Source organism: Rhynchophorus ferrugineus, unplaced genomic scaffold, assembly GCF_030347505.1.
Source record: "Rhynchophorus ferrugineus isolate W39M unplaced genomic scaffold, kcgeb_rfMv2 rfM2, whole genome shotgun sequence".
Classification (NCBI taxonomy): Eukaryota; Metazoa; Arthropoda; class Insecta; order Coleoptera; family Curculionidae; genus Rhynchophorus; species Rhynchophorus ferrugineus.
The window spans coordinates 66,306,742-66,331,157 of NW_027472581.1; the positions used below are offsets into that span (position 1 = coordinate 66,306,742).

Below are 24,416 nucleotides of genomic sequence, written 5' to 3' on the forward strand. Positions count from 1 at the left end.
CTCTTAATATTTAAATACCAAACAACTTTGAACTTTGGAACGGTTATTTAGGTCAAAGTCTTAGAGTGTTAAATAATAAAGGAGACTCTACAAAGAAAACGTTACTTAGTCTTGGCTAGCTAGCGCCCAAAAAATAAACGAGGTCGTTTTAAACCTTAACCTTTGAAGATTTCCTTTGTAGGGTTTCCGTGCGAAATACCAAATCCATCTAAAAACGAAAAATCCTATTATGGTAATGATTCTTAAAATAGAATTCTAATTTCAGTTTTACAATACGAACCCAACAATGCGACCGCCAAAGAGTTTTACCCACTAATTTTGGAGAAACTAAAACAAAGTAAGTATTTTTTTAGTTTACTTTTTTGGATTAAATACGAAACTAACTAGTTTATCCTAGGCTAAGTAGAAAGATTAAACTTCTTGTCCGAGAGAAGACTTGTTCCCCGATTAGGGCAAAAAGTTTAGCAAGAACATTTAATTATTTTCTCATGCATAACTTATTATGTCATACATAAATCACACAAATATACATACATCATAGAATTTTTGGATAAAAATATTACATGATTGTTAAAGGATCGATTTCTCAATATAGCGTTATGAATTATGCAAATTCAAAAAATGTGTATTTGCTAGGATATTCAAATAAATAAACTGAAATAAAAAAAATCTATACAATATTTTTTTTAATGTCTAGATAATTTCAAATGTATTTATTCTATTACATGTAGATACTTAATAATCTAAAATCGAAGTATCTGATGTCCGTCTAAGCTCATTAATATAATTAATTTAATTTAAAAATCACTTATTGGGTATGAAACGAAAACTTATCTAGGACAAGATGAAACACATGTAGGGCGAAAATAACATGCAGGCTTTCACCCTTATCAAGCAGGCATTCGAGATAATAGTACAGATACCAAGAACCGAACGAAGTACATACCGATTTTAACTCGATAGGTAATCCCCAATTACAAGTTCTATTGTATGTTTTATACAATAATAAAAATTTAAGAACTTCCTTGGCCTTCTCCTCTCCGAATCTTAGAAAATTTACATACCTTCGTTTTCTATCAGGACAAGAGAGTAACTAGTAGATAGGCCTTTCCCTTTCCAGAAATGTTAACAATTTCAGCTGCAGAAATGTTTATAAATTTTAAATAACCTTAATTATTTCATACTATGATTTATTATAAATTTAAGGAAGAGATAAAATACTGCTGTATTTTTAAATTTGTCCTCCCTTACGCTTCAACAGTTATAAAAATGAGTTTTTATTGCTCAGTATAATTTTCCTTAATCGAACATATCCTCAATGTTTCTTACCTAGATTTTTTTAAGTTTAGATGCATTATCTTAGTGGAGTTATTTTTTCTTCTATAAATTGAGTCTTTTTAAAAAGTTTTTGCATCCAATTAGTTCAAAAGGTTCAGTAAGGTCAAATATGTTGTTTTATTAATTTATAATTTATCTACAAAGAAAATTCCAATGGCATCCCAAAAAATATGATGCTAAAATTTTATCGATTCCTGAACGCTTCGCAGTCTCTTGCTTGAAGATTCACAATTGCCTCTTGTTTTAATCCACAGTCATGGGTGTGAACCCATGATTAAATCATATTAAAATTCGAAAATATTTATTCGATTGCTAACAAATCTGACACCCATTGTACACACAACCGCTTCAGTACAAAAATTTTGTCTAACGTGTATAGTTCTATAGTATATTTGTACCGTTGCGTCAGTGATGCCATTTGTCATGAACAAAACATCTGCGGGAAATTGAACAAACAACAATGAATTTATTCTTCTACATAAACTCACTCGACTTGAATACACTTGGTCCAACGTTTCTCCAACATTAGAAATTGGCGGCCTGGAAAATTTCATCTATGGCCTTCTCAATTTCTTCACGTGTATGAGGAGAACGCACGTGTATAAAAGGTTGTATTAGAAAACCTTTTATACAGGTGCGTTCTCCTGGTGAAAGATGATTTTTCCTCTTCCACAAATCAAGCTTTTTCTAGCGATCTTTCCTCTCTCTTTCTCAAGATACTTTCGCACACCAAAACATGCTGACCATGGGCTTCCCATTAGATCAGATCAACTTCGCTTTATTTGGTGTTGAACTACCGACTTCCATCCAATGCTTCCACTATTATTTCGTCTCTGGCGTATGATGGTAGAACCATGTCTGACAGGGGCAAATCGCCACATAATATCTATCGAGTTCCTAGAGGATCGGACCAAATATTGCTTCGAAAATTATTTACTTTTGATCGGCGTTTAAAAAATGTGACATCAGTTTTCCGATACTTTTCAATCTTCATTGTCACACACAGCTTCACTTGCCTATTCTTCAAGACGATAGCACACTTGTCCTTCACGTAGGTCATCTACTAGGGATGCGCGACCAGGATTAAATTCAGCCGTCCACTTTTTAACTCTTGATATATAAAGAACAGGGACCTTGTCATCTCTTGCCAGGACCAGGTTCTCTATCATCCAAAACAAAGAATTCGCGTAAAGAAACTACTCGAGAGAATAAGTTGAACATTATTGTACAAAGTAATATATGTCAGGCTGAGAACTCTTCAAATTACCCTTGTATACATATGAGCATAACAGCTTATTAATATATACGTATATTTTTTATAAATAATTTCACAATTCTATGCTATTTTTAATAAATATATTACACTATAATTAAGAAATACGCCATAAAAATGAGATATGTGATAGAATTAATCTTGAAAGTAAATATATGTGTTGTGTCCGTTATACTGACATACAAGGATTCTTCAAGTCATCTTTATGAAACACAATATATTAAACATTATTCTCGTAATATTAAATATCTTAGTCGACAGTATTATAAGATATATGCTATATTTATACATAAGTAATACTTTTACTTATCTTTTGTTATAAATTTATTTTGTACAGTAATACTTTAAATTTATTTTGCTGCTTCGCTTAATTTTTACTATTTTTTCTCGTTAATCTATATCTATTTTATTCGACAATTTCAATAAACTGTAATCAAAATACTTACCTTAAGGACAATTACAACTATTATTCATATATGAATAATAACAATAACCAATAACAAGTACAGTATTCATACTATGGTATGAATATAATAATAATCAATAGCTATTTCATTTATAAATAAAACAGGTAAATTGAAAAGTCCCCGGCCTGACACATAGATGGCGCTACTAGAATTAAATCCATGTTTTTTAGTTAGCCCTAATCCTCAAAATGAGTTTCAATAACTTTAAATTGAAATTGAATGAAATAGCAGAGACTATAAAGATATCAACTGAACGTGTACATCATATTATTCACGAATATTTGGGTATGAGAAAGCTCTGTGTAAAGTGGGTGCCGTGCGAGCTCACTTTTAAGCAAGGACAACGACGAGTTGATGATTCGGAGCAGCGTTTGAAGATGATTGAGCGTAATAAATCCGAGTTTTTGCGTCGATATGTGACTATGGATGAAACATGGCTCTATCATTTCACTCCGAAGTCCAATCGACAGTCATCCGAGTGAACGAAACTTTTGTCGAATGAAGAGTTGATCGCCGAAATTGAGGCCTATTTTGAAGCAAAGGGCAAATCGTACTACAAAAATGGTATCGAAAAGTTGGAGGGTCGCTATAATCAGTGTATCATCCTTGAAGAAATTATGTTGAATAAAAAAAAGTCATTTTGCCAAAAAAATGTGTTTTACTATGGTAGACTTTTCAATTGACCTGTTATTTAACAACTCTTTTTTTCAGTATTACCGTATATACCCTTAATTATTCGTCTTACCGATTACTGCCTGATTCCTATCTACTTGAAGTCGAAGGTACAGTTTCGTATATTGTAGAAGAATCTGTTTTATGACATCTGTTATCTTTGTTAAACACATAATAATGTTTAGTGTTCAAAGTTCCCAATTCACTTCGTTCTAACATAATAGATAAGGTTTGTCGTCAGATCTAATTTTTAGATTCTCATGTGAAATGAACTTCTGCCAGTTCCAAAATTCAGCTTGTGAACATCTTGTCATTCAATCCATCATCAAAAGGATATGTGTTCATGTTATGTTATGTATTTTAATTCAATTATGCACATTGACCATAATGAAATACTATTTATATTACAATCAGGAATTGCATTTTGGTGGAAAGGTTGGTTACTCTTGTGCATAATCATCCGATCTGAAATCCAAAGGACAAACCTTTCTATACCAATGTAGAATCTAATAAAAAATTCCTTTAAGTTTATCATAGTTTACTTTGAAAAGCCATTTCTGGGCTTGAATATTTGTTTCGCTTCTATATTTAAACAATTTATTTTTCGTCACAAAACAAATTTCTATAAAATTTTACATAACATAGCAAAAAAAAATCAGTTGTTTTTGCTTTTATACCTACGGTCCTTTGGTGACCAATGCGCACAGCTGGAACATAGTTATGATTCCGCCCCCATTTCAGTTTTTAATGCCAAAAATATAGCGTACATTCCGTATAATTTCTAAAAATATTTTCTGTTGTTAACCGTGTCAAAAAAACAAGTTCATCGTATTTTGTTTCAAAAATGAAATAGACTTCACACATCAACAAAATTACGCCTGTGTCCCAAAATCAACAACCCACAATCATATTACATACAATCGACTGGATGTTGATATGTTGTAGAGCTGAAATAAGTTAAATATTAAAAAAAAATATTTTGGTGCATTTTTAAATGAATGTCTATATTAATAATCATAATGGCCGTATATGGAACGACGCGAACTCATATGAGATTCACCAGCTGGCAATTCCTTCGCAAAAAATTATTATTTGATGCAAATCTTGGATCAACTTTTTTATGCATAATTTTTGATTTAATTAGTTAACAGCGACAAAACTAGATACAGACATGAAAGGCGTGTGTCATGTTCCATCAGCACGACGCTACCTGTGATACAGCGGATGTCATAATGAACGTTCTGCGTAAAGGACGAGATGGTGTTTATCTCTCGCAGAGATGATATGATTTGAATCTGCAAGACATTCTACCAAACTCTTGTGGTGTTTTACAAAGTTGTAAGTCAACGCCAACAAACCTTTTAATCAATATAACCCAGACCAACGCTCAAATCCAACGGCATATATGCAACAGAGTCATTGAAAATTGAATAATTTGAACTCCAGCCAATGGAAAACGCCACAGCGAGTATCTGAACGACATTATATTCCCTATAAAATGACATTCATGAATCCCTTCACAATTCACCTCACAATATTTATTTATTAATGTGTGAAGCCACCATTAGCTTTTAAAATAGGTGAAGCTCGTGATAGTTTGTGCATTGTTTTGTTAATTCTGTGCTTTAAAACTCCCTATAAAAGCTCAATTATATTGAGGTCTGGCGATTTTGTTGGACAAAGAAGATGTTTGATGATCCCTAAACCAAGACTAAACCTTTTTGGCTATGTGTATGTATAGTGCATTATTATAAAATATAGCAGTGTTTGGAAGCAACAGGCTAGTCATAGTAGGAATTTCATCATCGAGAGTCGAGATAGTAATTCCCAATAATCTAACCAGTGACCAGCTGAATACCACAATATTGCCGCACAAATCAAAATGGCAACTCCCCATGCTTGACTGTAAAAAACAATCAGTCCAGATAATAGGATACTTTTGGAGTTCTCCATACATGAAGCCGGTTGTCTGTAAGAAAAAAGGATGATTCATAGGAGACTTCACACATTTAACCGATCGCTTGTTTGAACCGTTGTAGAACCCACAATATACTGAAATATAATCAAAGGTACTTGGCAAATAAACTGAGTAACACGGAAGCAGTGTTGCTAACATGCAACAAGATGTACTATATTGTATCCCCTGTAAATACATAAAAACTGATATTAATTGTACTGAGAACTGACACTAATATCATGAAATTTAAGAAAAAAGTTAATAAAAAAATACCACATTTCTCCTTAAGAGAGAAGATATCTCTACAATTTCTATTGTTTAAATATTTTATAATTATTAGCTGTAAGAATTACTTGATGAAAAACCACACAAACCAATTTTAAAAGCAACCTTATTTATAATAACTGTTACACCGACATACAACAGTTCTCCCAGTCAAGAACAATCCTAATAATGCGCTGCAAATGTATTTAATTCTGTTTAAATGGGTCCCCGTACCAGCAGTAACAATACTGACTAGGCTTTTAGAAGCGATATAAAACGTTCGGTAGAATTTCCGAGAGTAAAAGCACAAAACCCAAAAGGTTTTATAAAGTCTTAACACCGCCCAGCAACTGGCTAAATTAAATTTTAAATCAACTAGCCCGGAAAGTAGTTTACACCCTTTTATTTCCAACAAAGACAATAAATTATGTCCCCGCAGTCGCTAGATATCGGGCGAGATATGGATAATATATCGTTAAATTAATTGATATAATCGACGCCCGCCTTATTTGAAAATTCCCCATGTGGTATTGAACGAAACTCTTTATCATATCTTAATGTTTCTTACCTAGAATTCCCAAAAAATATGATGCTAAAATTTTATCGATTTCTGAACGCTTCGCAGCCTCTTGTTTTAATTCGGAGTCCTGGGTGTGAACTCATGATTAAATCATATTAAAATTCGAAAATTCTTATTCGATTGCTAGCAAATGTGACACCCATCGTACACACAACCGCTTCAATACAAAAATTTTGTTTAACGTGTAAAGTTCTATAGTATATTTGTACCGATTCCTTTAACAAATTCACTACTGTCGAAAAATCTGCCAGATTAATGCGTCAGTGATGCCATTTGTCATGAACAAAACATCTGCGGGAAATTGAACAAACAACAATGAACTTATTCTTCTACATAAACTCAACGTTTCTCCAACATTAGAAATTGGCGGCCTGGAAAATTTCATCTATGGCCTTCTCAACTTCTTCACGTCTCTAGCACAACCTTTTATACAGGTGCGTTCTCCTGGTGAAAGATAATTTTTTTCTCTTCCACAAATCAAGCTTTTTCTAGCGATATTTCCTCTCTCTTTCTCAAGATACTTTCGCACACCAAAACATGCTGACCATGGGCTTCCCATTAGATCAGATCAACTTCGCTTGATTTGGTGTTGAACTACCGACTTCCACTCAATGCTTCCACTATTATTTCGTCTCTGGCGTATGATGGTAGAACCATGTCTGATAGTGGCAAATCGCCACATAATATCTATCGAGTTCCTAGAGGATCGGACCAAATATTGCTGCAAAAACTAGCTGGCTGAACAACTGGCTAAATTAAATTTTAAATCAACTAGCCCGGAAAGTAGTTTACACCCTTTTATTTCCAACAAAGACAATAAATTATGTCCCCGCAGTCGCTAGATATCGGGCGAGATATGGATAATATATCGTTAAATTAATTGATATAATCGACGCCCGCCTTATTTGAAAATTCCGCATATGGTATTGAACGAAACTTTTTATCATATCAGATGTTGGAATTAATTCAGAGCGTTCATATATAAAATATATAGTTTATTGAAGGTATTTTTCTTTGATTTTCTAAAATTTTTCTTATCTTTATGACAACATGGCGATATCGTATTGAAAGAACAGTCGTATCGTATTAGTTTGGCAGACCGATCTAAGCATCGATCTATTTTCACATTTCTTCAGCATTTCGAAGTCTGCATGATCTCAACAAGTGGTAATTAAAAACCGATAACTCTGGTGAGTGCACTAAGTGCGGCAGAACTTCCCATTCGAACTGTAATATTGTACCTTTTACAATTCCGAGATTGACGGATGAGTAAGGACTTTATCAATTGATTTAGATGTTACATTATCTCACGCTGAGCATGTTCGTGAAGCTTTTCACAAATGGGATGCCGAATTCGAGACGGGTGTTCGCATTCCTCACAAACCCATGGACATTGAGAAACGCGCGGGCCTTTTTGGATTGGAACACTTAGAGTAGTGCAAATTATTTCTCGGAGATGTACCTGTATTATATCTGTGCTTCATAAAGGCAGACTGGACTCACCAGAATTTTGTAGAGTTGCTTTCTGGGGGATTTGGAGTTTGCTTTTTCTGCAAATAAGTGCAAATAACGTGTTGAATTTAGGCTGACCATTAGAACCTGCGGTCGAATTGGAGACCGAGGTATGATACCTTCTGGAACCAAAGGATAGAGAATTTTTCAATTTGGAGCCGATAAGCAGGAAACTCCTTCCGACGATGGAATGGAATAGCCTGAGTTTTGCTCTCTCTGTAGTCACCAGAACTTGCACCACGCAGTCGCCTGGTTGAGTTGGGCGTGAAGTCAGTTACGGATGGCGTCGGGATTGTATCCAGTGGTAAAGAAAGCTGTATCGTCAGCATAAAATGCTACATAAAAGTGGGAAATCAATCATGTACAAGATGAACAGGGCCAGAGCTAATGGAGAACCCTGCGAGAATCCAGCGGAAATTTGCTTTCGAGAGGAGACTGCATCGCCAACCTTTACATGAAAAGACCTATATTCCAAGTGTGCGTGAATTAGCGAAATTACGTCATTGGGTAGACCTAGTTTCTTGGATTTGAAGATTGGACTACTGTAGCACACTTGGACAAAAGCTCTGGATACATTTAGAAAGATAGCTCCAGTTTTGCGACCTTTTCGAAGATCCTGGTTAATGGTGACTGCGACGCGAACAGCTTGATGAAGGCTTGAGTATTTAGCAAGGAAACTGAATTCATTGGGAATTATGGGAGAAAAATCTTCTTTTCTTCTTTCAGTGAATACGTGTGGAATTTCGCACTTTCCCATTTACATCAAAATCGCCACTTTAAAATCATTAGTATTCATAAAATTGTTTGGTTTATTTCGACAGCGAATCTCCTCAAAGAAAATAACACAAGTAATGAATGTCGAAAATGCAATTTTGAGCATTCCATGTTTAGCGTCTGAATATACTATTATTACAAAATAGAAATACCTATTGAATATGAAAAAAATACTAATGTCAGTAATAATCCGGCTTAATATACTTCGGTTTCAACTCGTAATAGAGCTAATTTCCAAAGCCTTTAGCCCTTTGTCTACTATTATTAAATCAACCTACGATAATAATTTAAATAAATCTTGTTTATATAATTATGTTTTACAGGAATCATCATCGAACAATTTTTTCACTTCCTGATTATGAAACTTTGTCGGTTATCCCAGTCGTTACTTTACCTTAAAAAAAAGTTACTACTTTTAAAACACTTAACTGGTCAATTGAAAAGTCTCCGGCCTACCATAGTAAAACACATTTTTTTGAAAAAATTAGTTATCTTATTCAACATAATTCCCTTCAAGGGTGATACACTGATTATAGCGACCCCCCAACTTTTCGATACCATTTTTGTAGTACTATTTATCTTTTGCTTCAAAATAGGCTTCAGTTTCGGCGATCACTTCTTCATTCGACGAAAATTTCTTCCCAGCGAACATTCTTTTGAGATCTGAGAACAGGAAATAGCCGCTGCTGGCTAGATCTGGAGATACGGTGGATGAAGAAGCAGTTCGACTGACTTGTGATACAATGCATTGTCGTGGTGAAGTCAATGAATGAAACGGCCCAATAAATAAATTTAAATCGACTTTTTTTTCTTTTTAAACCAAATATTTCAATTTTGATCGATAACCTATTACCACATTTCGGATAGAGCCATCGGTGTGAATTTTTTGCTTGTTTTTTGTTTTTGTTCCTTGTTTGGCAATTTTTTGTGGGTATCGATTTTATTCTCTTCATAAGTAAAAAATGCGAAGAAATATAGTAAGTGTAATTTAATTTCGAAAAATGTCTTTACAAATTCAATATTTTATTGTAATAAATTATGACACGTGATTGCTACAAAATGTATTGCAATTGCAATGACTACTGGATTAAACTACTATGTTAATCTAAAAAAGAAAGATCATTGCTTTTGAACCGCCTTTCAAAATTTGTTATCATATATTCCACGTTGCGATCGTGGAAATAATTTGTTTTAATACAGGATAAAAAATTAGCTATAAATCTTACAGATTATTTCTAATGTTAGCTTCAATTGAGCTCTATCTAAATTATTTATAAGTTAAGATTTTATCCAGAAATATTATTTATATAAAGGACAATTTGTTTATCTATTTTCTGCCTGAAATTAATATGATCAAATTTATTAAAGTTTCATTCAATCAGTACTTCAGTTATTAGAACTATAAATTAGTTTTAAAGGATTTTGTAATTTAAAGCCTTATTGTAAAAATCTATCTATTCTAAAAAAGTAATTTATGAATTCCATCTCAAAACAACAATGTATCTTCTGAAGTTCTCCACGAAACTGCACTGCTCAGACACTTCCATTTTTAGTAGCACTTTCACAGCATTCGATGATCTTCAGTTATCCTTTCCTACAAACTTCAAACTTTACTTTAAGTAAAACTTGCCGCAAATACGATTTACTGGGCACAAATTCAGACATTTTCGATGCACTAAAAATGTTTTGTTCATGCTTCGATGAACTGACACATACTGAAAAACACAAATGTACCCGATGTGAATTAATACACAGTAAGAACATATGTTTCAAATCCTGTAAAATTAGTTTATAGTCCTAATATTAATTTACTGCTAGTTTTGGCTAAATTTGTTTAGTATTGGGCCGATACAATTCACAATAACTGTACTAGATAGATCTGGTTGAATTTCAGCTATGCCTTGGGTTATAGACCTGTAATTTTGGAAATCTTCATAATAAAGTATAATTTTCATAATAAAATTATTCATGCGCTACTTTCGTAGCACATAGCAGCGCCGTGCTGGAAGCATATCCATTTCGTTCTAAAATAAGTCCTATCGTTACTAAAAGAAATCGATTATCATCATTCTATAGCACTTGCCGTTCACACAACCTCATTGGAGTCATTCATTCAAAATACGCGTCTTGTGAAATTATTTTCGGCTCATATTGGAATCCTAATAAGTGTTCATTAGATTTTGGTTAAAACATTTTATTTTTTAAACCTGCTGCTCAATCGTATAATTTCCACTTGAAATGTATATCCATTTAGCATCATAGACTGAACAACAATTTAAATCAATAGAAGAACATAACCGACAGAAGATTCCAACATCAATCAGCCCTTGTTGAAAAAAAACTATATAACTATTATATATTATTAAATTATATTACTAAATATTATACAGTAATTAAAAATATATTGGTGTCAAATCAGGGTTGTACGAAGGATGGCCCATCAATTAGACTTATGGCCAGGTGGTTGTTTCAGCCAATGATTCTTCATTACCGTTTCTTTTCTCGTATTTCACGAAACACTTCTGACAAACAAATGCTGCAGACAACGCGATTGTCACATGTTAACTGGGCAGAAACAGGCGATCATTTGCTTCGCTCTTAGGCATAGGTTCGTCATTTATGTAAATGTTATACACAGGTTTTAATGCACCACAATTATTTTTCTCGGCCATTTCTTTGCAACAATTGACATGAATGAATAAACGGCTTTCGAATTTCTCTTTGATGCTCTTCTCTCTTCAGCTTTAATGTTCGTGATACTAATGCTCAAGGATGGCCCATTCTCATGATAAGTCACATGACGATCTAGCAATATCATTTCGCACGCAGCATAAATGTTTTCAGCCACAACAACTGATTTTAGACGACCTTCACGGCTTTCATCCCTGAACGAACTGCGGCTGCTTAACAATCTACGTAGAAAGTTCCAAATAATCATCGCACGAAAAGCTTCACGAGTTAAATTCATTGAGACAAAATTAAACTTGCAATTGGAAGCGTCAGGTGGAGTCTAAGAATACTTAATACTTCCAAGGCTCAAAATACTATAAATAGCAACATTAAATAGCTAATATTATTGAAGAATAACAATCAAAAACTATTTGCCTCAATGACAAAGTCTTACACCATTTGTATTATATTTTAGATCTAATTTTAAACAACTCTAATCCAGAAGATGGTAGCAGTAATGACAGTGAAGATGATGAAAGTGAGGGTAACAGTTCCAGTTCCGAATCAGATAGTAGTGCTAGTGATGACAGCAGTGAGCCACAAGAAGTAAGTAGTAAAATATACAACGTTTCATACAACAATGACTGCAGCTTTGACCCATCATTCATACTTTTTTTTGTTAGTCGATTTTCTACTTTTTAAACTCATTAGAATATTTTTAAGGCTTTAAGCATATCTAATATAATAAATATATAATACTTCAACAAAACTGCGAATGCACATCACAGATGACGTCCAATATACTGCCAATTGCAGTTTGTAAAAATGTAAATTCGTTCTAAACTCGGAGCGAATTGTTTTTCCACATCTTACCCTGGTTAAAAAGAGACAGAATGCTGTCTTATGCATCGAAACGTGTAACTGAATGAATCTATAAAATTCTATTTGTGTTGGTATTGGCCGACCATGTTGTCAAATGTTTACAAAATTCTTCGAAACATTACTAAACCTATTCAAGTTCAACATTACCTTTATATGAAACACTCTAAGGTTTACACCTTAATGCAAGCTTCGCTTAAAAAGTGTATCAAAAGTACAGTAGCAAAAAAAATGCTGTACGGTAACAGCTAAACGTTAAAACCAAATTTACATATTTGTTGGCATTTAAATCGGCTATTTGATCGATAACCTATTACCAGTTTTCGAACAGAGGGATCAACTTCGCAGGTGTATACTTTTTTATTTGTCACCAGTTCTGATATTTGTATGATATTTTGTTTTGATATTTGTTTTATTCCGAAAAATAACTCTTTATTTTTACTTTATAAACAAAAGGTTATATTGGCATCGCTATAATCAACTCTTATTTTCTTTTATCCCCTTATATTGTCTCAGCTTCTTTAGTTTGTAATTTGAAACAAGTTATATTTAAGCATACTTAGAACATATATTGTATGAAACAAATGTAGGTTAGTAAGAAAAACAGTAAGCTTTGGCAATTCAACGTCAGTCGCCTTCTTTTCTTGAGTTCAACTCCGATAAAATGAATACATTTATATAGTGTGCTATATAGTCACCTCGTAATAATCCCACCAACTATGCTACTTTACACGTTATATGTTATATTCAATGAAATAAATTATTTTAAGCAAATAGATGGCCACTTATTGAACCGATTGCTGTACAAATCATATTGTCGATCTAGTTTTATTCTGATTTAAACAACTGCATTTACCAGTTAAAACCAGGTACCGATACAAGAACTTCGTCAAATAACTAGTGACATAGCAGTCGCATGATGTAACATGTATGCGAGTATTTCCTATCAGATTTTTATTTAACTATTTTTACTTGTTATTAAAACTATTACAGATGTTATTGAAAAAGCCTACGAAAGTAAAAAAGTATGCTCAGCTATATTTTTAGATGTAGCACAAGCTTTCGATAAGGTTTGATATGAAGGCCTTATTCATAAACTAAAGAAAATGCTACCAAATCGACACACCGAACTATTAAAATCATACATTACAACCAGAATGTTTAGAGTCAAACAAGAAGAAGCTTACTCTACAATAAAAAAAAAAAGCTAAAGCAAGTGTACCACAAGGAAGTGTACTGGGACCAATGCTTTATCTACTCTACACTTGTGATATACCACAAACGGAAAATATTACGATGGCTACATTTGCTGATGATACTGCGATTATAGCTGTCGGAGACAATAGTGAAGAAGCCTCACAAAAATTACAACAAGCAAGTGGCAATATAAATAGTTGGACACAAGCTTGGAAAATAAGAATTAATGAAAGTAAATCTGTACATGTGCAGTTCACCTATAAATAGACCGTACAAGCACCCATAACATAAAATAATGCTATCATTCTTTATAGCAACAACGCTAAATATCTCGGAATGAATCTCGATGCAAAACTTCGCTGGAAGGAAAATATAAAGAAGAAAAGAAAAGAACTGGAATTCAAATATAGGAAAATGTACTGGCTAACTGGAAGAAAATCACAATTATCAGTACATAATAAATTGCTATTATATAAGAAAATATTGAAACCTATATGGACATACGGAGTTCAATTATGGGGATGTTCTGCAAAGAGTAACATAAATAAAATACAAATTTTTCAGAACAAAGTCCTGAGAGGTATTGTGGGTGCACCCAAATACTATAGGACTGATTATCTACATCGAGACCTTCAGATACCCACAGTCAGTCAAGAAATCAAGAGAATTGCAAGGGGGCATGAGGAAAGACTCCATTTTCACACGAATATTGAAATATTACAACTATTGGATACCACCAGAACAGGACACAGACTCAAAAGAATCAAACCATCTGATCTTGTGTAGTGTTGTGTAGAGAGGTGCATATATTAAAAATTCAGCAGTGACATGTATGAACATTATTTCACCAGAGACTCAGATAGGGCCAATGGATCCTCCTAGTTATATACCTAGATTTAAGTTATCATAAAGACAATTGTAAGTTAGACGGAAACTACTAGTAACAATATATTAATTAAATAATAAAAAAAATAAAACTACTATTAACTTTATCTCGAATACTCACAATAGTAGAATATTACTATTGTGATATAATATCTATTTGCATTAATAATGTGCATATTATTAATGTATATTATATTATTATGGGCGTTAACACTGATTTCCAAAAATATTTCCAGCCTTTCAAAAACTATTAATTTATTTGATTTTTTAAAGGTAATACTACGGTAGCAGAACAGTTGTGGAAATACTATTCTAATGCAAATCTGCGATTGTAAAAGGAATAGGACGTATAAAATAAAAATACAAAAATGCATAACTATAAGATACCTGAGTATTCATTTAGCATGAATATAATATTAATATAATTTAGTTTTCAGTTCGATTAAACTCGGGATTATATGTTGTCATTACTAAAATAGATACTTTGTATTTGCAATAATCTTAAATTTGCAAATACGTTATCTGTACATTATATATTTTCACAATTTTCATAATGGTAGGACAATAACAATCATCTAAAAATATGGGTAAACTAAAATGGATAACATCAATAAGACTAAAATATAACATGGAGTAAATTTAAGTTTCTGTTTAACTATATTTTTCTACTTTACACAACTTATCTACAAAATATAAAGATAGGCGATTGTAATCTATTAGAAACGTTACCGATGAAGATGTATATTCAATCAATCGGTCAATAAGTTCAATCAGTTGGACAATAAGTTAATGTTATATTAATTACAATAATTACATGTTCATAGACTGAAGAGGACTATACTCTGAGAACTTGTGTGATGTGCGTGAGTGAAGGAGTGTAAATGACTATAGTGTCTAAATTATAATAATAATTGTTAAATAAGTAAATTAATGCTTGGTCTGGGAGAATAGTTTAAATAATACTTTTTTTAATAAATTTTAAAAAATGTTAATTACAACGCCAATAATCGTGTTCAAATTTCTAGTAATAGAGAGCAAACATAGAGGGCATTAATAATAGTTATTAATAATAATAAAAGAGAATAAAACAAAACATTTGCGAAAGCACTCTATATAACTGTCCAAAATACGACAATAATTAAAACATCTCTTTGATTATTATTTATAACGGGAGACAATAGGAGCATATTTCAAACAGCACAGCCACTTTACAACATGAAAATTTCAAATACAAATATTAAATTTTCTCGCCGCTATGCAAAAATTGACCAACAGCGGATACTCGCTGAAGGGCGCTCGTCAAAATTCGCCGAATCAGCCTTTTTCATTCTGGCTATAATGCAAAATAAAAATATGTGGACAGAGCACGTGCGGCAATCATTCAAGCTTGTATCGCTTCGGGATTATTGCCTTCTGTTGGTAGATTTTTATTGGTTGATGTTAAAAAGGCCGATCTTTTTGCTCTCACATGTTGTCGAGAGGAAACCTGGTCAATTGGGTACAATTTTATATGAATGGGAAATGGCGAAAATAATCCGATCGAGATAACGTTAAACGGACATTTAGGTGTGTATTTATTATTTAATAAAAAAGAATATAAATAGTAAATATAATAAATAATGTCACAAGGGTAGTCGATATTAAACGATTTTATTTTTTGGGTATTTCATCATAAAAATGCAATTTTTTATTAGCAGTTTTGTTTCTGTTGCAAGTTTTGCAATATATTTTTTAGAAATACTAACATTTAAATCTTAAATTTAACATACTGGCCTTACATACAGTTAATGCTTTATTTATCCCTAATCATTCGGCAAAGTATATCCAAACAATAGTAATCTGCGTTTTTATATCTATTATTCAACAATAGAATAATTATCACATCTTAATCGAATAGCATCACTTTCAGTACGAAGAGAAAAACACAGAATTTTCCTTAACCATGATATTTGAAAAATCATTCAAATATAAAACCCTAGTTAACAACGGTTTTGTTGTCGTTGATGTAAGAGTAGTTTCAAATACTTTTATTTACTTATTTTTATTAATTACATCTTACATTCGATATGCTTAGTACAATCTTAATTTCAAATTATTTTGTTACTACTGTTCTGTTGTACTTGCATAATATACTATAATTAGAATAAAACTAATCGACTTAAGCTAGAGTTAAAAATACACTTATACACTAAACAAGTTCGTGTGGTTGGTTCGCTTCAATCTTCTGATTTCCTGCGTGTTAGTAGTAGCGTCCAGTAGCTGTATTGCTTCCAGGTCGCTGTGATTTAGCAACCTTGTTTCATGTTTTAAGGCGAAATCCTGGATCACTTCGTGTATCCATTTGATTCTGAGATCATAGTACAGCTGTTTGTTCATAGAACTTTGTTTTGGGTGTGTTGGATAACTAGTTGGTTAGATGTCTTAGTGAAACCCTATATTTGCTTCCCATAGGTCCAAATTGAGAGTATCATCCGACTTACCAGTACAGTTGCTTGACTGTGGGTCTAATTTGCTCTGCTTTTAGTCTCACATGATGCTTCCAGTTTAACCTACCATCGTGGTAAATAGTTGTATGCCAACAATTCATAAAACTGTTGTTATGGAATATTAACTCATTCATTTTCATATTTATTATAGTAAAAAATCAGTAAGCATGATAACAAGTATATAATTAAATACCAAGTTTTATTGAATGTTGTTACTAATAAGTTTTAGTATTTAATTAATGTAAAAACCTCTATATAAAACAGAGAAAAAGTTGTGAAACTTATGTTATACTTGTGCGACACACATCTTAAATGTTTTAATGTAATTTTTTTGACATCTCTTTTAAAATCAGCGATAATCAACCATTTCCATAATCAGCTTAGAAAATATCTCAAAAATATATTTAAAGCATTCTCCTTCGTCCATTGCTTTGACGAACTATTTCGTCATACCTAACTTGATATCTAGTGAAGAATTTGTGATTTTTCCCTGCTTGATAATGGTTCATTTCTTACGTTGCCTTTACTAGCAAGTATTCTCTCAACGACAGCACATTGTTATTGATGCATAGATGTTATTCCAAGTGTTCTAGTTTCCTTCTACTATACCATAGGACAGTAAATAAATAAAGAAAGAAAAAATCAACTTTGCTGCCTTTGAGTCACAGTTAACAATTATTTAAAAAATACAAACCGGCCATTTATGCTCATTGGAATTCATTTTTCGCATTCATTCATATTCTCCTGTTGCAAACTTCACGATATTATTACAAGAGACAAGTTTTTCATTTTCACTAAAAAATGGTAACATTTCATTTTCTCGTCTTCTGTATACTTTGTGACAATTGTGACATTTGATCTCAATAAATAATATATCCAGGGGTGTGCAACTGCAATGGTAAGTAGTGGGGCAAAGTTTCGCTTAGTCCAATCATTGGCGGCGCTGACAACGCGAATTTGATTGGTTAGTTTAAAATAGTTATGTAGAAACCTGTAAGGAAAATACTTTGCTTTGATTGGTCCGCCATTTCCCCTGATTATTTTGTGACGTCAGATTTATTGGCCAATAGTATTTAAATAAAAATCAAATTTAAATTTTAAAATTAATTTATTAAAATAAAATCCTATACAAATATACATAAGTGTAAATAATATAAATATATATAAACAAAAAGCAAAAAATTGAACTCTATTCTAGGCAATATTAAAATATCTATAATTCTTTTATAACGCCTTCCCATATATGTTTAGTTCCAACTTATGTTGATATATTGAAGGTAAACTTTAAATCCTTCCCTGTTGATATCGCATTAACTTCATTAAACCAAAAATACAATCACACCTCATAATAACTTCAAATTTGGTCTTGAAAATCATTATCGATTGGACAGTTGAAACACTAAAAATTTATGTTTTTCAAAAATGTTTAGATTTTAGTGTATTTAATCTGTGGAACTACTTAATATAGAATATAGACAAATATTGCATGTTGTCTCTTTTTCAGAAGTTTTGTTAAATAGCCTGAAATAAGACTAAAATACAATATTAGACTCGTTTTCCTCAGAGCAAAATTCTCTGGAACTGAAAATATAGACTCAACTGGTGATTTAACAACCTCAAGTGGTACTAGATCTCCAATTAAAAAAGAATATAAGTTATCTAACATGTTCATCTTCTTCCCAATTTTCTCCGGGAGAATGATGTGAAAAAATTGAAGTGATGAGCCCTTTTAAAAATTTCTCGAACATACTAGGGGAAGGATGCTGTTTCTACCTCCATGACCTCTAATAGATCCAACAAAATTCTTTAAGCAATCTTGGTTAAGATTTGTTAAACAAATGTAGTTATTTGTAAATTTAGACAAAATAGATTTCTTTAAGGTAATAAATCCCCTAAAAGTAGCAATTCAATTTATTGATGGCACCATAACAAATATTTTCTTAACAAGGCAATCAAATTTAAATATGTAATTCCTCTACTATAAAATGATTGAACACTGATTGTTCTAAAAAGTTAAAGTATTGCAAATATTTTAGGGATATTTTACAATTAAAAGTAGTATTTATTACTACTAATTATCCAGTTATATTAATTGTTACCTTCTTGTAAGACTTCTTTATGTAGAGACATCACACTGACAGCATACGAACAACTTGGTAGATTAATTGAATTTTATTACTACTAACATCTTCATAAGGTTTTGAATTTCTGTAAACCTCTATAACAGATATGTAGTGCTCGCACACATATTGTAAAAACATAAATCCACTATGACAGAAAGACGAAATACTGACTAATCCTCATGCTTCTATTAAAATTAAGCATTAATTATTCGATTAAGATTAAGCTATGGGATAATATAAAACCCGAATAACTACTTAGACTAAACTAGATGACTCTGATAAGATAGCACAAAAATAATTATTTATAATATTAATATACTAGAGAGATTATTAAAAATATGCTAAGATAAACTATGCTAAGATGAAGTATGACATGTACACACGATACGAAGGGAAAGTTGTACCAACTTCTACATTGACACTAACATGGACGTGTAATGAGATCAAGGAAAAAAAAAGTACGAGATCCTACCACTAACGTCAGTGGGCCTCGCTAGGTTAAAACTAAAATTTCAGATAAATAAATAGATAAGCTACACTCTAACTATTGTCCACTCACTTCTCCAGCTCCGATTATGATAAACGTACAGTACGCCAAGGCAATAAGCCAAAGGCCACAAGCTGGATACGAAACCATTTTCAGTGGCGTTTATGTATGCTTAAAATTATCACTAAATTATAACTGCATATTAGTTACTTTGGCTACTTTACCGTTGCTTTCTAGATTAACTTATAATTTATACTTTATAGTTGCAATCAAAAAACTTCAATTTCCAATAACTTAAGAATGATGGGACAGATACGAAGATGCAAATAAATGGTAAAATAGATGGAAATAAAGAAAGAGAATAAAGAAGATAAGTAAATAAATAATTAGGGAATAATAAATACAAAATACTAAATACATATTATTAAATAAAAAATAATAATGGAAATTTAATAAATAAATGGAAAATACAAAAAATAATCAACTGAATAAAAAAGGTAGTGATTCTAAACGTCCCGTCTTCACAAATGAACTCTTATAAAGTTCTAACGCCCCTTGAAGATTTTACATCTGATAAATACCGCCCACGAAAAGCATCAACAATTATTTCTGTTACTGGGTATCTGCAAAGATGACAAATCCCACAATTAAAATGAAGGGGCAATGCAGCCTAGTTCACATTTCATTATCGTTCAAACCATTTTCAAAAATATAAATGACCCAAAATTAAAAGATTTAAAATAACTAATTATTAGAAGGATTTGTAAGTACCATAGATATTTGAAACGATTTATAATTTCACTGAATTGCACATGTTTTTATCTGTGTTGTAAAACACAATTTTATCATGTATTCATGTACAATTAATAATAAATGAACTGCTATTAAGTCATCAACTGCTATTAGACATTTTTTATGAACATATTCACAATACAGTTGTAAGGACTAGCGATGGACAATGGTTAAAAAAGCTCCTTATCAAAATTAATAGAATCCTCACAATTTTTCATAATAAAGCCTCAAAATTAATTCACGGTGCTTATATTATATATTAACGTATAATCCCTAAGATGTTATAAAAATTTCTTGTTTTTCTTAAATTTTGTTGTCTGCTTCATTGAGATTAATGTAGCAACTCTGGTAAAGTTGATTTGACAGTTGTTTACGACCGGCTTCTCAGGGTTGCCTGCCGTAAAACGTGCTTCAGGATCGATGCCCGTTTCTTCTTACCAATCGACATATAATTTCTAATATTATACTGTAGAAGGAATCCAATGCAATAAAAGGTAATCAAATAATCTGAAAATGAATACGTAACATAATATTTAGTGTAATTTAACATAATATAAAGAAAATAAGAAAATGTATCTGACCAGGTTATCAGGTTGAAAATCAAATACGTGTTATCTTATATATAAATTAAAATATTTGCTGAGATAATATAATTTCCATCGGGCCGAAATTACGGACCTTGATTCTTTTTCCGCCCGAATGAAACTGGATTTAATGAAATATTCTGTAGAAAAACATATTTTTAACGTTTAATACAGAAAAGCATATTTCCAGAGATGAATAATTTTTACCATGTTTTTGGATAATATGATTAGCTCTTGTTTAAATCCGAAGAAAAAAAAATTTTGGACATTTTACAGCACTACTTTTTATCACGATAATGCGTCTTCTTACACAGTAGCATCTCTTCAATCGCCTTTGAAACGGCCTACGCAAATTCTTTTTATATAAACTCACTGGACAAAACGTTCTTCTTTCATCAAAGAGCATGTATTTCCTTAGACATAGATTAATGTAAATTTTTGTAGTAATTCCTAAAATGGGATAACACTTTATACCACAACTAAATTAGTGACCTTGAGGACATGGGGTATATAATTCTATGATGTCCATGTTACTGTTATGAGACAGTATGAAACGTGTAAAATCCAAAACTTAATTGACTTTAAAAACATCTTATTTTAACGGAAAAAAGTGGCGACTTATTGAACTGGCGCGCCAGAAAACCTTCAATACTCACAAATAAAAATAAACTGACAATTCAAAACTCACGAGATTCAATAAAATTCAAACGAGATCTTTGTAATGTAAACACATAACACACACCACAGCAGCAGGTTCCAAACCGATATCTTAGAATATCCAGTACCATATTAATTGGGTTATAGCACACCTCCCTCCTGATATAACGACCAAATATTAGGTCTATATATTAATTTTAAAGGGTCGTTGTTGAAGACTCACTGACAGGATTTACTTTTCAGTATATATCATTTCGTAGTGTGAACAAAATTTTTTTTCAGTGAGTTTAAAATGTCTGAATTTGTACTGAGTGAAGTATGCGATTTATTTGCGTGAAGTTTTACTTTTTACTTTAGAAAAAGACGGCTGTTAGTCATAGAATTCAGTGTGAAGCTTGTGGAAACGATATTCCATCGATGAACATGTGAATACTGGTTTCAACATTTTAGAAGTGGTGATTTTGACATTGAAGACAAAGAACGTTTGGACAACCAAGATAATTTGAAGCCATTACTCGATGAAACCATCAATGGGGATCGCTATCGACTACAATTTATACGTTTAAACCGAGCACTACGCGAAAACGACTAGAATGCGAGCAAAGACACAACAACGTTATTCTTCGGCATGACAACGCTCGATCGTATGTTGCAAAACCGGTGAAAACATACTTGGAAACATTAAATTAAAATGAGAAGTGCTACACCACCCGCCGTTTCTATACATCTTCTTGTTCCTTCGGCTTTATTATTATTACTGCTTTGTTCGACATATGTCAGACTCAAGTCTGCTTATTTACTTACCTGAGCTGAACTTCACTTCTTATGAAGATACCAAAAAATTAATCGATTTGTAGATATCATCAAAGAATACATCGTTATTTCAAGATGGAATCCTCAAATTGCTTGAAACATGCGAAAAGTAGATATCGATGGATAATACTATGAATAAAATACATTCTACCAATTTTTGATAATAAAGCTTCAATTTTTAAAAAATCCATAGTTTTAATTTATAGACTTAATAGTTATACGGCTGGCAGATAAACAATTATACGCAAGTATAAATAAATATTGCAATAATCTAATACAACACCATAAAAAGTGTCATCAATAGAATGCGAGAGTAAATAGATATAACAATAAATAAAAACAAACAAATAAAACAAAGACAGGTATAGATGGCGTGGCAACACGTATAATTGCCTGCGAGCCAAATACCAAATCAGTGTTCAGTTCGATCTGTTGATTCGAGACAAGTCTCATACTCAATAAGTTAGTTGTAGGATCACAACTTTCATAAAGTACTTTTGAGAGAATACTCAGTTTTAAAACAAAATTGACGCAGTCGGTAGGATATCTTCAGATGTTTTCAGTATTGCGGTGTGAAGCGAAATGTTCATCGGAGTTGTACGTATGTTAGTATCGTTGTACTAAAATTATTTGTGAGTGTTGCCTGTGCATTCTTCCACCATTTTGCATTTGATCCTCTAAATTGCAATATTGTTATCCAAATTTCCATGCTATAGCGATGTATGAAATGGTTTCTCAAGATTTTGTGACTCCAAAATTCCAATAGTCTACTGAAGAGCAACTAAACCTTTGCAATCGGCCCTCAGTGATGATACACCGTAAACTGTAAACTATTGCCAACATTTTAATAAATTGTTTCAGTTCTCAGCAACTTGCTTATGCTTGTGTCAGATATCCAGAGACTAGGGGATCTTTTTCAAAGCACAAATATTTCCTAATTCTTATAGGAGTAGTTTATGGCTGAAAGCTCCTTCAATCCTGCTTTGGCTGCCGGAACTCCACTTAACTCTGTCAAGAATTGCTTCAAATAACTACGGAACGGTTACCAATCCAACATCAACTTGTCTTGTTTTCTTAATAAATTGTTTCTTTTCTTGATAAATAAGTTAATTCCAGTTAATTAAACGATTTTAAAAAAAGAACAACCTTATGATCTCTCGACTACACCGTATAGTGTTCAAAACAATATACTTTTTTTACTTTAAAACTATTTTATTTTAATCGATAAAAGAGGCGACTTATTGAATCATCTAACATATAAAGGGAAGAGCTGCAATTCCCCCCCCCCCCCATATTCATCAGACATTGCCCCTTCCAATTATCACTTTCATTGTTATAAATATATCCAAAAATCAACTCTTGGATAACCGAAACACGTCGTTTTTCAAGCTCAAATTTTAAATAAATAATTAAGAAATAATAATATACACGATGTTCAAAATAAAGCCAATAATGTACTAATGACTTTGATTTATTAAAAAACCTTCAAAATTAATTTACAATCCATAAAATCGTGTTTCCTACAAAAAACCTTTTAATATTAATAGTGGGGGTGAAAAGAAATGTGAAAACCTCAAAACTGGACGACGTTGCCACATTCTATCCCATTAAATTTTCATAATCATCATCACCATTCAAAGCTTCGAAGGAAAATGCTTTTAAATTAATTTTTACAGACAACTACCCAAAAAAAACGTCTGGTTAGATCAATCCACCGAAAGCTTAAAAGATAACTTATTCATTTTCTAGAAAACTGTTATAACATTAGACCTAGAAACTGCAAACAAAAAATCGAAGCTTCATCACTATCTCGGGGAAAAATGAAGTCATTTTCCGAATATCGCACATCATAAAACTTTTTGATAAGAATTTAACGCCTGCAGACATAATAATCTCCGGAATATCTCCGTCGAAAGGAAAAACTTTTTCCTTTTGATGTCAGCTTTTTAAGCCCCAAGAAAAGATATTTGGATCGCTATACTCGATTTGATATCACTTATTATACT

At 32.2% G+C, this 24,416-nt stretch overlaps 1 protein-coding gene across 2 annotated transcripts in view; it reads left to right on the forward strand.

Annotated features, from left to right (window-relative positions):
* LOC143191255 (uncharacterized) overlaps positions 1–24,416 on the forward strand; it is a 182,893-nt gene that overhangs the window by 147,938 nt on the left and 10,539 nt on the right. For both annotated transcript variants that reach the window (XM_076396151.1, XM_076396150.1), the window contains exons 4-5: positions 266–337; positions 11,983–12,113. In XM_076396151.1, the coding sequence (XP_076252266.1) occupies positions 266–337; positions 11,983–12,113 (203 nt within the window). The remainder of the gene's footprint in view (positions 1–265; positions 338–11,982; positions 12,114–24,416) is intronic.